Here is a 17,695-nt window from a genome sequence, read left to right as displayed (position 1 = left end):
TAGTGTATGTTCATGCATATTGTCAGTGATATTACAAAGGAAAGTATCTACTTTTGTTTGGTTCCACGATTTTGATCATATTAATAATTAATTGATAATACTAACTAGGTATGGACTACGTCATTGTGTCCTTGATCTAGATAAAACTGGACACTTCATTTACCTGTAAATTGCAATACACTCTACCTGACCAAAGAAGGGCATTCCTCGTCGAAAATGTGAATCCACATTCACAAACTTGAGGCTGGTTGCGGTGTCTGTGATTGTACTGGTCCCACTTCCAGTGAACTCTAGGCCTGAAAAATATGCAGAAAAGAGTAAATACTCTTGGAAGTTACTTTAGTCCTAAAATTCATTTCCTACCACCTCTGTTATGACTCTTATTTTGTTATGGGAAATAAATCAATGTTCATTGCTTTATCTCCCATATTAAGTTAGTACTCAAACCTGTTCCCTCTTCTGTGATCTTGGCTTCCACTTTCAGTTCCATTTTATAGCCCGAGATTTTAAGGTGGAACAACTCTGTGCGTACTTGTTGGGTGAAGCAGCCATTGCTGTTGAGCTGAGAAGAATGTAAAAATTGATAAATGTCACACTGATTCAGACTAATAGTCACTAAATCTACTATTTTCTTTCTGGTGCCAATACAACTTTTTTGGGTTAAACATGTTAATCAACCTTTAGGAATTTAATATTCATATTTGATTTGTAATCTCTATGATTAGTCATCAAACTGAGAATTTTGTTGACTAAGAATAGAAATTTCATTTTTGTTGGAGAATAGTTGGGGCTCAGCTTACTATGATGCCCTTTAGTAAAATGGGGTAGCTCAATGGTTATCAATAATGATGGTCTCTAGAGAGAACACTCCTTACTAACCTGTTGACTGAATTCCTCACAGTCAGCTTGCTTTGGACAGTTAAAACTTTCAAATAATTTTCGGCACATGCGCACAGTTGCAAGTCCTGGGACAGGTTTTCCGTAGGTGTATCTGTCGCATAAGAAATAAATCAGGAACTAAGGAAAGGTGTCTACATTTTCACTACCAGCCCAGCACAGAACAATTATTCTCTAATAATAACTTTATTATTTTAGACATGTCAAGTAGAAACATGTCTGGAAAATGTCTCTATGAAGATATTACCCAGTAAGACACTTGAAACTTGACTTCAATGCACAACCAAGTTGCCTTGGGATATTTTTATTTCTCCCCTTTAGCATGAGAAACCAATCATGGGGCATATAAAAGTTTTCTGTGTGTGCACTCTATACTTATATTAGTTCTTTGTCTCTATTTTTAACAAAAATGGAATAATTAATTGATAGTTGGGGGGTCAGTAGTTTTCTTTACTGTTTGAAAATACCTCCAATATCACTTCAAGAAAAAAATATAATTAGAGCAACCACTATGAAAAACAGTATGGAAATCTCTCAAAAAATTAAAAATAGAGAGAGATTGTTTCAGTGTTTAAAAATTTGTTCCTTTCTGCACCAAGTGTTTCTATGCAAAACACTCAAAGTATTCTCTTAAAACTAGAGAGAGAGTAAAACTAATTAAATGTACCATGAAGGAGCAATCAGGCAAATGCAACAAGTGGGACATTTATAGGCCAATTGACCTGTTGTTTTCCATAAGCTAACACCGTGGGAAAAAAGGAGGTCCTAGATTTTTAAAACTTTGAGCTATTTATAGATTTCCAATGGCTTGTTTAAAAATATTAGGAAAAAACTGTAGAGGGGAAATCAATGAAACAAAATTGGCAAAATTTTATAATTTTTATAGTAGGTGATGGGCACATGTGATTATATTTTACTATTCTGTCAACTTTTGTATTCAATCAAAAATTTCCATTGTAGAGAGCTGTTTTTTTAAAAAAAGGTACATATGAGTCATAATAGCCAAAAGCAATATGTGGAGACATTTTAAGGAAAATCTGAGATTTTTTTTAAAGGAAAATCTAGGGTACTTGAATATAAACTCAAAATTAGTATTGAATAATTAATTTTAATTTTATTAATGTGACAATGACATCATGATTACATAGGAAAATGTCACTAATTTTTAGAGGTGCATACTGTTGGGGCTGGGTGAAAATGTCATGATTTTTGTAATTTATCCTGAAATGTTAAAGCAAAAAAAAAAAGTAGCAAATATGGAAATATGTTACTTGCTAAATCATGATTATGAGTGTCTCCACTCTTTCCTGCATTTCAAAAATTTAATAAGAAAAATAAAGGGAAGTCACTGAAATGAAGTTTTCGAAGTGCCATGGAAAATTAATTTATAATTGTGTACCTAGCTAAATAATCACTCAAAATTGAGGCAAAATATAAAATTTCAGACAAAAACAATTTAACTCACATTCCACATACTGATAGGTTCATTTCTTTATCCTGGATACTGATTATCTTTGGGACTTGAACTTTGACCTCAAACTTGGGAACCACTGTTAATAGAGATAATAGAAACAAGAAGGCCGGTAAATATTTAATGGAAATACTAGTATTTTTATGTCTATAATTTTTCCCACAAAAATAACTTGAAAAGTTACATTCATTTTTCAGTGTATCAGCTTCAAAATGATTAAGTTTAACAATTCATGCAAAATTTGACTTTGTGACCACAACAGATCTCAGTGACATTAACAAATGATGATGGTTCCATTGAAATAAGAATTTTGATAGTTGGCAAAGTGTAACTTGCTACTGAAAATCACCAAGTTCTTATAAACTTCTGTGTTCACAGAATAGTGATGGTCTTAGAAAACGATATAGCTAACTCTACTCCAAGTTCAACATACCTGCAGGAAATTCAAAGGACCTAAGTGAGTTCACACTAGGAACCAAAAAGCTATGACCCTTTCACCTTTCATAATCCATACCAAATTCCTCCACGGTGAAGGGGTGCTCTATCTTTTCGCCTGATTCCTTCTGTACCACCACCTTGTAGGAGCCCTGAAGCAGCTCTGATGAGAGGGGAAAGGCTAATTGTCTGAGGCCATTCTCTAACTTGAAATTCTGCCACTGTCCAATTCGATTCCTTTTTGGGTTCTAGAGATAAGAAAGGAGCATGGGAATAATTATTTAGTAATGCTAGCCCTTGACAAAACACATGCCTTTCGGGGTAGTAGCTGGTATTACCTCCAGGAAAGACAAACACAGAAGGAAGGTGAACCACAGTAAACCTGACATCTGAGAGTAGGAAAATTTAGATCTGAAAGTTTTGTGTGTTTTTTTAACAGCAGTTCCTCTATCTGGAATATTATCAGAATTTCCTCTTCCTTAAATGCACTGACTTCCTTATAAGACACTCTTTTTGATGCTTACCTCAAGGTACACCACTGGAATCTATATGAAAAAATGAAAGAAGAGATGTGATTAGAATTTCACCAAAGGCTATGATTTCAGACTTATGACCAAACAGCTTACTAAGGAAAAATAATATTTGTAGTAAGATATATCAAAATTTAACCAGAAACATAAAAGAAGTGGAATTGCTCAGGGAAATCAGTAAATGGTTCTAAGAAGAGCATAATAATATATTTCTACAAAAATCATTGTGTTGTCATTTCCTTGAAAAATATTGTTGAATAATACTTGTTAATATTTATTAATTTATTAATATTATTCACAACATTATTATTTAGGTATGAAAATCCTCTTAGTGAAGAATACTGTTTACTTACATAAATTAAAAATGGATAGTAATAGAGTTACATGACATTATGATTTATATTCAACAGGGAGAAAATTCCCAGAATTACTCGGTTAAAAGTAAACCAAAAATATTTCTTCTAGTTCCAAAATTGTCTAATGTCTACCTTTTAAAAGTAGCCTTGTTTCTTTGCCCTCATATTGAAAGCTAGTTGAAGGAAGGGATATACAATTAACATAAATGAAGACTTCATATATAATGGATACTATATGATATATGTATAAATATATGTTATCATATATAATAAAATTATATATTTTATAATATATACATATATTCAGAAGAAGTGAAACTCTTTGGTGCTTTAATTCATCATAAACTCCTTCAGAGTGTGGATATAGGTAGCACATAACTTTTTATTCTGCCTCCTTATTATGCTTAATGTAGTGTTTTGAGAGCAATAAATGTAGCTATTTCCAGGCTGATTAATTACTGTTATAAGAGAAAGAGCTTCCTCACCTCTTATCCCTCAATTATGCCTTGTATGAGACTCTAGATTTGTAGTGAAGCTGGAATCTAGATTCCAAAAGGAATGTCTTTCATCTCACTTTTCCTGGACTTTCCCACCCCACCTTGGGTGAATGCTCTCATCCCACCACCCACCACCCACCCAAACTAGAGATATTGAGATACTTACCAGTTCATTTACGGGGTGGAAATTTTCATCCACAGAGACAATGCGGAATTTTACTGAAAAAGAAATTCTCTGATAAGCCTCAGACATGATAAATCAGGTAATTTGGGTAATAATAACACAGGAGGCTAAGAGATCAGGATAATGGTGACTTTGGCTGGAAACCTGCTGAGGAGGTGGCTCTCCTTCTTAGTGTTGCCCCAAACAATGGAATTTCCCTACATACCTGTCTGTCCTGGTTTATAGATGGGTTTGTCTGTCTGGACAAAGACCAGACTTTGAGCATTCTTTACCAGCACTTTGTTTCTCTTCCTGAAGTTGTGTGTTGCTCCCTCTATCTGGACAGTGAAGGAAGCCACCTCTGAAGATGATGAGATCCTTGGGAGCTGAAGAACATAGGGTGCCCCTGAGGAACAGCACAGTCTCCTCCCTAGACCCCTTCAACCATTACTATGTCATGCCTCTCCTTCACCTTCACCAAGGGCTAGGTAAGTATGAGTATTTCTCCAGGTATAAGAGTGAAGATATTAATATAAGATATAGGGGAACTCTATCAGTAGGATCAGCCATCAGTGGAACCCAAATGCCCATGTAGCTCATCTGGAACTCTATTTATTAAATTCTACTCCTTTTAACTGAATATATGTTTTCTGAAGGGATGGAGAGAAGCATCTCTGAAAAAGTATGGGAGACTATAGGAGCTGAGTATCCCAAGTTGGGCATCCTCACAGAGGTACTGGATATTTGCTTGGAGTACCTTGAAACATTTACACACTCTTAGGACAAAGACATGAAACATCCCACCACAAGAAGAAAATTTCTGCTACCGCTGTCCTGTCATGAGGTATTTGTATAATCTGTTTCTAGGCATTGCCCAACTCTGGCCTGAAGGAGATGGTTATATAACAAAGCTAGAAAAACCCCTCTAAATCATACAATGTCTGGGGCTAATACATTTTATTTTTTAGGAATTACATTGAACTTTGGCAACTAGAAAAATATTTCTCCTTTACTCTGGTGGAAAAATCCATGTTTTGTTCCTCAATAGCTAAAAACTCATCACCTTGGTTCTTTCTGAAGTCCTCGCTAACATTGTAAAGTCATTCTTTGGGACTGAACACTAGCTCTCCATTACCATGACTCAATATAATGTATCAAACAGGGACAGGCAGCTAGTACTCACAGTGAAGGAGAAACAGTGGAATAAGTCCTTCTTGGCCACCATGCCAGTGATGAGTCTCCTGTTTTCCCTGAGCAACTCCAAGGAAGCACTTACAGTCACTGTCTCATTTAGGTGGCTCAGAAGGAGACAGGCCTTCTCAGGGGTCTCAGTGTGGATCAGGGAGGAGACCAACACCATATACTGCCTGGTAAGGGAAGAAGGCTAAATCAGAGAAAAACAGAGGATAGCGAGCATTTTCAACCATAGTTGTGTTTTCCATAACAATATGTATTTATTGCTAGAATCAATAAATCTCCTCCACCCTATTGGCATAAGAATGATGATACATTTTACTCATCTGTAAAAGGCACACAGTCTATTGGAAGTGGACTTCAAAGAAGTTTCAATTTTATAGGCAGTCTGTTTTAAAGAGCCTTAATATCTAAATTCTTGTACATATACTCATAAAAATACACATATGATAAACCATTGGTGATTACTCACTTTATAAAACAATTGACATTAAAATCCGTCTAAGTAAACATCACTTGTACATGAACACCATGACTGGATTTATACAAATTCAACTGAAAGAACTTAGTGAACATGCATCTTTTATGTAAAATAATACATACGTATATTGCAAATTAATTTTCTTAACAATGCTGAGAAAAGAACATTTATGTTGAGTTTATTAAGTTCCTCAGATATAGCCTAGCCAAAACTCAAATTTTTTTTTATCAACAAGCTTTAATTTTTATCAGTAATTTGCATGCACCCACACAGCACGCAAGGACACTCAGCACTTGATCCCCATTGTCCTTCATTCTCACTCTTGAGGTAATCAGTCTTAATATCTTAGTTGTAATATTTCTACCATTATAAATATGTGCTTGTGTCAAGACTCTATCAGTGGATAAATTATCTTTTTAATTAAAAACCAAGTTTATATAATACATATTATTTTGCAGTGTTTTTTTAACTGAAAATTTTGAATTTCTCTAATTATTCAGAGACATGAGACATTTTTTGTGTGAGCTTCACTTTCTCATCTTGACGTCACTGATGAGTTTTCTTTTTTCTATAATATGCCCATATTTTCCTGTCACAGTTCAATGTGTTCTTCAGGAAACTTTTCAAGTAACACCTTTCCTGTAACATTCAGCTCAATATAATCTGTCCACATTCTGAACCTCTACGAGCTGAAAGAGAATGTGTGTTCCCTGAGTATCTGCTACTTGCCAAGAATTGTGTTAAGCAGTCTCTGTATTAAGCCATTTAGTTCTCTCAATGAGCCTATAAGGTACACATACAGTATATCTTTCATGTTCATGAGAGCTAAAACATGAGATCCTCACTAATTCCTACATTTGAATATATAGAACAGTGAGATAAGATCTCTGCCCCCTCACTAAATCAATATATTTAAATAAAATGAAAATCCTCAAAATTTTAATGATCTCATGCCGTAGGTTTAAGTCATTTATTTATAGAGTATCTTTGCAATTAAGAAAAAAGAACTATTTTTATATTGTTTTGTTACCCTTTCCCTTCTACCACCAACAAGAACACTTATCCTTAAAAAAAAACACCAGGGGGATTTGACATATGAAACGCAATTTTATTACTTTACAATGTCAGTAGGTGTGAAACTAGGAGTAGAGAGTAATAAAGACAAATTAGTTGTTGAATCTGGAAGTCAAGCTTTCAGTCTCTGCGTGGTCTGCTCTGGCCCAGTAGTCTTTCTGTATATGTTTAGATTCTTTCTTGGCAAATTTATATGCCATGAGTCTTTAGAGCCACTCTTAAACCATTAAAACCTCAGATTGGTTTATTGCATAAATGCCAATACTTTGTTCTAAAGCAGAGAGGCTCAGAGAAGTTAAACTACCTGTGGTCATTCAGATGGTACCTCTCATCGAATTCCTTTCTTGCATTTGGGTATCTCTGGTCTACTGAACATTTGCTCTTTCAAATACGTAACAAATAATAAAAATTTAATTTTCCCAACACCAACAGCCTTCTACAAGCTTGCTGCATTTATAGGAGTAAAAACAACCATGTGGGAGCGGGCAGTTCCAGTGCCCATTTCTATACACCTTTCTCCTATTCTGAATTGTGTCCTGAGCCCTTTCTATCCAACTCAGGAAGAACAAACTAGGGTCAAACTTCTAGGATGATCAAATTTTCTCTGAAAATTATTTTCCCCCCAAACTCCTCGTTAAACTCATCATTTGTTAGTAGCTCCAGATTATGGTTAGGAAGTAGAGGATAACGAATTTTATCTGAGTGACCCATTCATTGGTCTATTGCCTTATCTCCTCCCCCTCCCCAAGTTGATGTGTAATATTATTCTCTGGACTCTGCTTACATATGAGACTTAAAGACTACTTTAACCCTTCATTTCCAAAGGCTTTATATATTTTAAAAGCACTTTATTGAGATATGATTGACACACAAAAAGCTGAACATATTTAGTATATACTACTTGATTAGTATGTAGTTAGTACCTACCTGTGAAATCATCAGCACAATCTTTGCTATAAACATCCATCATTTCCAAAAGTTCCCCCCCTTCACCTATTACTATTGTTATTATTGCTATTATTATTGTAATGGGAACACAACATAAGATCTACCCTTTTAGCAATTTTTAAGTATGCAGTACAGTATTAACTGTAGGCTCTATAAAAAAATTATCATTTTTTTATCTCCCCATCCACTTTCACCCCTAGTTTTTTTATATTAATAGGAAAGAAATAATCAGTATATTATAATTTTATTCCATATACTACTTTTGTTGTTATTATTAACCTGAGACCGCAATTAAAAAATTAATTCCACATATATTTGATATTTCAAAAAACTATTTTGCAAAGGTTTAGTTAATATTCATTTGACAAATATTGGAATTGAGACTCATCAAGGTTGAGTAATTTGCCCGATATTTCACTTGTACTGAGCAAATAAAATGTTTTAATGTATTACTTAATCATGAATGTTTGCATTTTAAATGTTTGCCTTTGTAGGAGTGGTTAAATTTTGAAAATATTAAACTGATGCTTTTTTTTTTTTAGCTTTTCCCCCAACACCATTTATCTCCTCTATGCCCTCTTACACCTCTACCTCCCTGCCCCTACCATCACCACATTGTTACCCATGCCCATGAGTTCTTTTAGTTTTCTTTATTTTTTACAGTTGTGAGTATACAAAACACAGTTTATTCTTGTATTATTATTATTATTTTAATTGATCTTTATTGTTGAAAGTATTACAGGTGTCCCATTTTTCCCCCCAATTGACACCCTCTACCTCGCTCCCACCCCCTCCCCAGGCCTTCACCCCATTATTGTCTGTGTCGATGGGTTCTGCATATATGCATATAACTTCCTTGGTTAATCTCTTCCCATCCTCCACCCCCCTTCCTCTTCCCTCTTCCGTCTGAAATATGATTGTCTGTTGCATGTGTCAATGTCTCTGGATCTATTTAGTTTGTCAGATTCTTTTGTACATTAGCTTCTTCTTAAAGAAGATCCTTCAACATTTCCTGTAGTGCTGGTCTGGTGGTGATGAACTCCTTTAGCTTTTTCTTGTCTGAGAAGCTCTTTATCTGACCTTCAATTCTAAATGATAGCTTTGCTGGGTGGAATAATCTTGGTTGTAGGTTCTTGTTTTTCATCACTTTGAATATTTCTAGCCACTCCCTTCTGGCTTGCAAAGTTTCTGTTGAGAAATCAGCTGATGGTCCTATGGGTGCTCCCTTGTAGGTAACTAATTGCTTTTCTCTTGCTGCTTTTAAGATTCTCTCTTTGTCTTTAACCTTTGGCATTTTCATTATGATGTGTCTTGCTGTGGGCCTCTTTGGATTCCTCTTGTTTGGGACCCTCTGTGCTTCCTGGACTTGTAAGTCTATTTCTTTCCCCAGGTAGGGGAAGGTTTCTATAATTATTTTTTCAAATAGATTTTCAATTTCTTGCTCTATTTACTCTCCTTCTGGCACCCCAATAATATGAATATTGGGCCTCTTGAAGTTGTCCCAGAGGCTCCTTATGCTATCCTCATATTTCTGGATTCTTTTTTCTTTTTTCTTTTCTGGTTGGGTGTTTTTTGTTTCTTCATGTTCCAAATTGCTGATTTGATTCTCAGTGTCCTCTACTGTTGATTTCCTGTAAATTATTCTTTACTTCAGTTCATGTAGCCTTCATTTCTGATTGGTACTTTATTAGGTCATCGATGGTCTCACTTGTTTTCTTTATAGTCTTACTGATATCTTTGAGCATCCTTATAACCATAATTCTGAACTCTGTATCTGTTAGCTTGCTTGGATCTATTTCATTTAGTTCCTTTTCTGGGTAGATTTCTTCTGTTCTTTCCTTTGTGACATGTTTCTTTGCCTTCACATTTTGGCTGCTTCCACGTGTTTGTTTCTATGTATTAGGTAGAGCCGCTATGTCTCCTCGGATTTGTAGAGTGGCTTTGTGTAGTAGGTGTCCTGTAGGGCCCAGTGGCTCAGCCTCCCCAGTCACCTGAGCTGGGCCTTCTAGGTGCTCCCCTGTGTGGGCTGTGTGCACTGTTCTGTTGTAGTTGAGCCTTGGTTGCTGTTGGCCTCACTGGGAGGAATTGAACCCCTGGCCAAATGGCTGTGATGACTAGCTACAACTATAGCCAAAGAGCTGCTGTGCTGGAGACACCCCCATGGAGCAGGATTTACTTCAGTGGAGCTTTGGTGTTCACCAAGTGTGTCCCTTGAGTGTGTCACTCGTGGCTGTGGTAGGGTTATAATCCAGCGTGGTCGAGTCTGACCACCTGGTGCACTGTCTCTGGGGCCTCTAGGGAGGTGCCAAGTCAGCCTGTGCCAGTGCCTTGCCCAGGGCCACCCAGCATGAGCTACTCAGCAAACCATAGTTGGCTGCTACTTGTGCTGGGCTTGGAGGTGTCCAGGAGAGGTCAAGCTATGCACCAATACAGGCTGCCTCTAGGGCCAGGCCTGGGGCCACTTATCAAGCCCTATGGGGCCTGCTGCTTCTTGTTTGAGAGATTTTAGGGAATTCCTAAGCATGAGGCTCGAGAGGCCACTTGCACAGAAAAGCCCCTGGAAATGGCCTGGATGAGCTGCAGGTGGGGAGGGGCGGGGCCTCCGGGAATCACGGGGCGGGGCCAAAGGTGTGAGTCAGGTGCTGGCGATTCAAATATGGCGCCTGCCTGCCGGCTGTGTGTGGGGAGGACTCACCAAAGAAGCCATGGCCTCTGCCTGGGAGGAAGCCGCCCCTCCACCTCTCGCCCGGATTTCAGGCAGGTTAGTTCCTCCCCGAGTGTCCCGGGTCCTTTCAGGCCGCTCCCGGCGCTGGGCTCAGAGGGAGCGTCCGAGTGAGTCCGTGCCGGGCCCTTTAGAGGAGCTGCTGGGGCCCCCGCAGCCTCCGCGACCCTCAGGGACAGTCCCCGCTGGGTTCACAGCCCGGAGTTGTGGGGACGTCTCTTCCCGGCCCTGGAGCCCTGGGCTGGGGGCCTGCTGTGGGGCTGGGACCCCTCCCTCCTCCGGGAAACCTCTACCACCGAGATTCCCTCCTGGGTTTACCCCGTGGCACCGGGTGTGGGCCCGCAGCCGCGTCTCCAGGATTCAGCCCCGATCCGCCCGAGTCTCCGCCCCTCCTCCCGGTCTCGATGCTCCTTCAGCTCCCTGGCTGTGGGGCTTCTGTGCAGCCAGATCTCAGGAGGCTCTGAGCGATGGTGGTTCTGTATTTTAGTTGTAATGTTGATGTGGTTGCGGGAGGCGGCGGGTGCAGCTGTTACCGGAGCCGCCATCTTGTTTCTCCTCTGGTTCTTTTAATTTTCTGTTTTCAGCATGTTCCTCAGTAACATCCATTTCTCTGAAGCTTACTGCCCCAAGGCAGGGGAGAACTGGGTCTCTAGGCTGTAGCTCTCATTGATCACATCTAGGGCTAAGGCTGCAAGGTTAAGGTGAAGTTTTCTACATAGTGAGATGAAAATATTTCTTCTGTTATGACAGCTAGGCCGTGAGGCTTGTTGTTCTTTGTTAAATGGTGGGAAAGGTGTAAAGTAATGGTTTTCAATGGCAGAATAGTTCTCTGTTGTGTTGGACTGAAAATACAGACTGCTTAACATTTCAGCCCCAACAAATGCCCTTTGCTCCTCCTAGTCAGCCTGTACTCAGAAGACTGAAGGGCCCTCACATATTCCCAAAGGCTCTGTGAGTGGGATGCAGTAATGCAACGGGAGATGGCACCATCCACGGTTGTAGATGAGGTAGAAGAAGAATGAGAGACAGATGCACCCTTCTACTGGTTACTGGGAAACTGAAGAAGGTAGGAACTTGAGTTGCTCAGAGTTCTGATTTCTGCCTCCTGTACTTGGGCCAGGAAAGGACCAACTGTGTTAAGTGGATAAAGGTAACACACAGGGCAGAAGGCCCCTTTACCCTTCTCCCCATTTAGTGCTTTGGAGGCTGCTCTGTAACAATCTGGGATATAGCTACATCAGAGTCATCTAGCAGAACAGTGCAGATAGGCAAGGGAGGACTAGTAGCTTAACTTCAGTGCCTATGTGTTGGTATTGAACTCAAGAACTTAACAGTTTTTCAGAAGGAATGTAAAAGCGGCTGAGTTGAGGCCAGAGGCCTCAAATGGGTGGACTGGCAAAAGTGATCCTGCAGGAGAGGCTGTGTTTGGAACAACAGCCATAGAATTGGAGGCAGATTGATGTGGAAAGCTGAGAGTTTCATGTGTTAAGAAAGAGCTGAAGTGAGGCAGAGTCAGCTAGAGAGAACTTCTGGAACTTCTTGGTAAAGGGACCAAACCGAGAGAAACTATACGGCTAAAGGCTCAAAAGATAAATGTTAGCAGGTAAGGAGAAACCCTATTGGCCAAGAAAGATGAAGAGCTCAGAGGCCAAGGACCCTGAGCCTTCTCCACCAGTAAGTAAGTAAGCAATGGAGATCGCATTCTTATAGACACTTCCCTGGAGAGGAGCTGGGGACAAGTAGAAGAGAAGTTCTACAGTTTTTGGATTTCACCAACTTATAACTGAATAAAGTTAAAATTACTGTTCCCCTGCATTGACCATTCACGGAAGACTCAATAAGTTATTGAAAAATAAAGGAGCTGTATTTTCTCTATGCATGGGATCTATAATGTGAGTTAAATTGCACCCCACTGTACACTTTAAATATTTTTATAGCTAATGCTTTCTATCCAAAAGAATGAGTCTGTGAAGGTGGAGTTTCAGTTGGTATTGAAAGCATGCTTCCTAGTGATGACACTGTGTTGATAACTATTACTTTAAGAGTACAGAATAAACAAAAAGAAAAACCTATTAACTATGTATGATTAATCTCTTATGACTAGGAGGCATCTTAAGGAATGGAAAGGCAGCATTTAATAGGAAAGACAAAGCAAAGATATAAAGGAGAGACTAAAAGACTAAAAGAACAGACTTGAGGAAAGGACTTTGAGTGAGACTTACGGTTCTGCAGAGCTTGAAGCATTGGTAGAAAACAGGACAAGGATAAGTAGCGTGAGGCCTGACTGAGGAAGTCTGTCTTTCCCCATGGTGAGGGACAAATCTCAGGGACTGTATTGTGCTTAACTTCCTGCCTTCAGCCTGCTCCCTGAGGTCTCTCAAATTTACCAGGCTTTATATGGCTGTGTTTTGCCAAGAAAGGCTTCCAAATAGATCTGAGTTGGGCATGAACTCCCTAAAAGGGTGGTTGCTCTCAGTGATTGCCTCATTACTATCAAGGCTGAGTATTTGTTTTCCAAGGGAAAAAAAGAGAGTAGTTTTGTTTTACAATGCCTGGTTATTTTTTTTCTTTTCATCGTGCAAAATAGAATAGTGAAAGAAAAAACCTGAATTGTGGTAAAGTCTGCAGGAAGTGAATTTTTTCCTTTATTTATGACATTGAATCTGAAAAACAAATAACACAATACAACTTTTTCTATAGCAGGCATATTTTTAGCAATTTTTTATTTAAATGTAATTCACATAACACAAAAGTCACCATTTTAAAGTGTAAAATTAGGTTATTTTTAGTATTTTCACAGTGTTATACAACCATCATCACTATCTAATTGTTGAACATTTCATTACCCCCAGAACAAATGTTGTACCTGTTCCCAATTCCTTCCTCCCTCAGTCTCTGATAACCAATAATCTATTTTCTGTCTCTATGAATCTGTCTATCTGGGTATTTCATATAAATAAATGGAATAATACCATAAGTGGCCTTTTGTGTTTGGTTTCTTTCACTTAGCTTTATATTTTCAAGGTTCACCCATGTTGTTGCATGTATCAGTATTTTTTTTATATGGATGACAATTATTTCATAGTATAAATGTACCATATTTTGTTTATTCATCAATTGATAATTGTTTTCACTTTTTGGCTATAATGAATAATTCAGCTATATAATAGTTCAGTTCATATAATGAACTGTTGTGTAAAACTTTTTGTGTGAATATGTTTTCAATTTTCTTGGGTATATAACTAGGAGGGAAATTGCTGGGTCATGTGGCAACTCTTGTTTAAAATTTTGAGGAACTGCCCGGCCGGGCGTGGCTCAACAGTTGAGCGTCGACCTAGTATCCAGGCGATCAGGGTTCGATTCCCGGTCAGGGCACATGCCTGGGTTGCGGGCTGCAGCCGATCAATGACTCTCTCATCATTGATGTTTCTGTCTCTCTCTCTCTCTCTCTCCCTCTTCTTTCCTCTCTCTGAAATCAATAAAGATATATTTAAAAAAAAAATTTTTTTTTGAGGAGCTGCTAAGCTGTTTTCCACAGCAGCTGCAGATTTTTACATTGCCACCTGAAATGTTTGGGACTTCTATTTTCCCCCACATTTTTGCCAACACTTGCCATTCTCTGTTATTTTGTTTGTTTTATTATACTAATCCTAGTAGGTATGAAGGGGTGTCTCACTGTGGTTTTGATTTTGCATTTCCTTCATTAGTGATGTTGACCATAGTTTTAGGAGCTTATTGGACCTTCAGTTTTAGTCTATTGGTCTATAGGTTTACCCTTTTTCCAGCACTGTACTGTCTTACTTACTGTAGTTTTGTAGAAAGTTTTAAGTAAGGAAGGGTGAATCCTCTTTCTTTGTCCATTTTTTTCCAATATTGTTTTAACCATTCTGCGTTCCTTGCACCTCCAAAGGAATTTTAAAATGAGCTTGTCCATTTTGGAAAGAAAGATGAAATAAGAAGTCGTGAAGGTTTTTAAAAATCTAAACCAATATTCTGTAAAAAAGCTTCTGGACAGAAGTCAATTATGTGGTCTTAATGTTTGCTCAATACTGAAGGCTCAAACTCAAGAAGTCTACATAGCTAATTAACCCTCCTATGTACCTATGGAAACAATTAGGCCAAACCTAATTAGACTACTACCTTCTTTTTAAAAAAATATAGAATAACCTTTGGAGAGAAGACTGTCAGAAAAATTATCAGGAACTCAGAAATAAAACAAAATAAAGACTAGCACATTCTTTTAATATAACTTTGGGGAAAGGGCCACTTAAGGGTTATCTAGAGAATAGACGTAGTTCATTTAATTATTTATTACAAGTCAAAGTTTCCAGACTTAATGAAGTTACTTTTGATTTTTGTCAGGTACACATACAAATAAAATTAATTTCTGTCCAGTGGAACAGATAACCCTAAAAATTTTATGGCATATTTTACGTTAATTTTATATCTAACCCATCACTCTTATCCTAACAGTTTTTCTAGATGCTCTTTGAAATTGTTACTTCATTAATTGATAGGTTACACTAAAGAAATCTTTGACATCTGTTCATTTTAAATTTTCCAGGGAATATAAATTTTCATATATATATGAACCTAGCACAGTTAATACTATCCACCTGTGAGTTCCACTATGAATTATACAATATTTTATAGAAAAAGTAATCTTTAGTCCTGGCCAGATAGCTCAGTTGGTTAGAGTGTTGTCCTGATGTGCCAAGGTTGTGGGCACGATCTCTGGTCAGGGCACATACAGGAACCAACTAATGAATGCATAAATACGTGTACCAACAAATTGATGTTTCTTTCTCTATCTCTATCTATCTATCTATCATCTATCTATCTATTATCTATCTATCTATCTATCTATCTATCTATCTATCTATCTATCTATCATCTATCTATCATCTATCTATCTATCTACCTATCTATCATCTATCTATCATCATCATCTATCTATCAATCATCTATCTATCATCTATCTGATCTATAATCTATCATCTATCTTATCTATCATCTATCATCTATCTATCTATCATCTACCATCTATCTATCAACACCTATCTATCATCATCTATCTAAAACCATTAAAAAAAGAAAAGTGATCTTTTACTCTAAAAAATTTGACAAAGACATTCCCTTTTGTTTTCAATTTTTTTCATGCCTGGTACCAAGAAGAAATTATTTTTATATTCAGCTGCTCAGTGCCAGTGAAGAGAGAATTTGGGATCCAAGTGTTATCCAAGAGTATTGATGATGAAAGTCGTTTGCATGGTTTGTATATTAACAGACTTTGAGTAATCAGAGGTCATTTACTGGACATGACAGGCTTCGTTTTTATCAGATTAAGTACACTTTACACTGGCACAGATTTTCTCAGGCAAAACTTCGTTCAACAATAACTTGAATCCTTGCAGAACTTTTGCCTTTGGTGCCTTGAAGAGTCTTAATTTTAATGTCATCTTGTTAATTCTGATTCTTAAATTCTAGAAGAAAAACACCTGAGAATATTAAATGAAAAGCATAAAAATATTTCTCACACTCCTTATATTTTTAAAATGACTAAGAAGAAAGGTCTTCAATAATACTTCTACTTTGTATTAAATACTTATCAAACATTCCTTAAGGGTATGTACCAGAACAGATTAAAATCTACAAATCAACTTTTCACCCAAACATGCATTGAAGCCCAGCAACAGTAATGACTCATGGATTTATTTATTTTTATTATAAATTATTCCATTTTTCTTATGACTACAGGAGAAATGAACAAGAAAACCCTCCCTGGAGAACTTTAACAACAGGAAGAGTTTCATCACTTTCTGAGAAAGCTATAAGGATGGCAGAGGGCTAAAAGCGAAAAACCAACCCATAGTTCAGATTTTATTTGTTTGTTTGTTTGTCTTTAGTTATGGGACAAGACATTTTCATTATTGAATAAAATGGTATGGAAATACATGAAACAAAATGAAAATTCCTTGCTTTCTCCTTCCTCTGCCCAATCACTTGGGACCTTCTCACTTATTTGTTCTGATTTAAAAGACAAAGAAGAATGAACTAAGTAAACTGGGCTAATGAATGAAAACATTATTTTAATCAGATATTATAGTAGATGCTATAACAAACTGCATGGCTTAACACAAGGGAAATTTATTTTTTCTTAGTTCTGGAGGCTAGAAGTAAAAAAATCAAGGCATTGTCAGGGCCATACTCTAAGGGGAAATCCGTTCCATGCTTTTCTCTTGGCTTCTTTTGTTACCAGCAATCCTTGGTGTTCCTGTCTCTGCCTCCGTCATCACATGACATTCTCCCTGTGTCTGACACCGTCTTTCTTCCGCATGTGCCTGTCTCCATGTGTTCTTTCCTCTTATTGTAGGACAACAGTAATATTGAAAAAGGACCCATCCTACTTCAATATGACCTCACCTTAACTTAGTCTTTTTTTTTTTTTTTTAAACAGTTTTCTCATCTTTTTTTAATATATCTTTATTGATTTCAGAGAGAGGAGAGGAGAGGGAGACAGAGAGATAGATAGAAACATCAATGATGAGAGAGTCATTGATCGGCTGCAGCCCACAACCTGGGCATGTGCCCTGACGGGGAATCGAACCCCGATTGCCTGGATCCCAGGTCGACGCTTAACCACTGAGCCACGCCCAGCCGGGCTTAACTTAGTCTTAATTGCATCTGCAAAGACCTTATTTCCAAATAAGGCTACACTCATGGGTACCAGGGTTAGGAATTCAACATATCTTTTAGAGGGACAGCATTCAACCCACAACAGAGATAATTTGTATTTACCCTTTTAAAAAATTTCTCTTTACTGTTGAAAGTATTACAGATGTCCCCTCTTTTCCCCCATTGATCCCCTCCCCTCTGCACCTCCCCCCCACCGTATTTACCCTTTTGGTGATGGCTGATAGCTAGTTA

The 17,695-nt window shown here is 37.7% G+C and overlaps 1 protein-coding gene across 1 annotated transcript in view; it reads right to left on the bottom strand.

Moving 5' to 3' along the window:
• Window positions 1-13,076, bottom strand: part of LOC148093911 (pregnancy zone protein-like) — a 45,334-nt gene extending 32,258 nt beyond the window's left edge. Inside the window, exons 1-10 of the mRNA XM_087813792.1 lie at window positions 12,991-13,076; window positions 5,533-5,716; window positions 4,576-4,735; window positions 4,353-4,405; window positions 3,328-3,348; window positions 2,883-3,051; window positions 2,363-2,447; window positions 880-991; window positions 448-562; window positions 187-296 (exon numbers count right to left, since the gene is read on the bottom strand). Coding sequence (XP_087669918.1) covers window positions 187-296; window positions 448-562; window positions 880-991; window positions 2,363-2,447; window positions 2,883-3,051; window positions 3,328-3,348; window positions 4,353-4,405; window positions 4,576-4,735; window positions 5,533-5,716; window positions 12,991-13,076 — 1,095 coding nt within the window. The remainder of the gene's footprint in view (window positions 1-186; window positions 297-447; window positions 563-879; window positions 992-2,362; window positions 2,448-2,882; window positions 3,052-3,327; window positions 3,349-4,352; window positions 4,406-4,575; window positions 4,736-5,532; window positions 5,717-12,990) is intronic.
• Window positions 13,077-17,695: the final 4,619 nt, after the last annotated feature.

This window comes from Miniopterus natalensis, chromosome 2 (genome assembly GCF_054644295.1).
Source record: "Miniopterus natalensis isolate mMinNat1 chromosome 2, mMinNat1.hap1, whole genome shotgun sequence".
Taxonomy (NCBI): Eukaryota; Metazoa; Chordata; class Mammalia; order Chiroptera; family Miniopteridae; genus Miniopterus; species Miniopterus natalensis.
The sequence above is the reverse complement of the archived record's forward strand: the minus strand, read 5'-3'. Positions and strand labels throughout refer to the sequence as shown.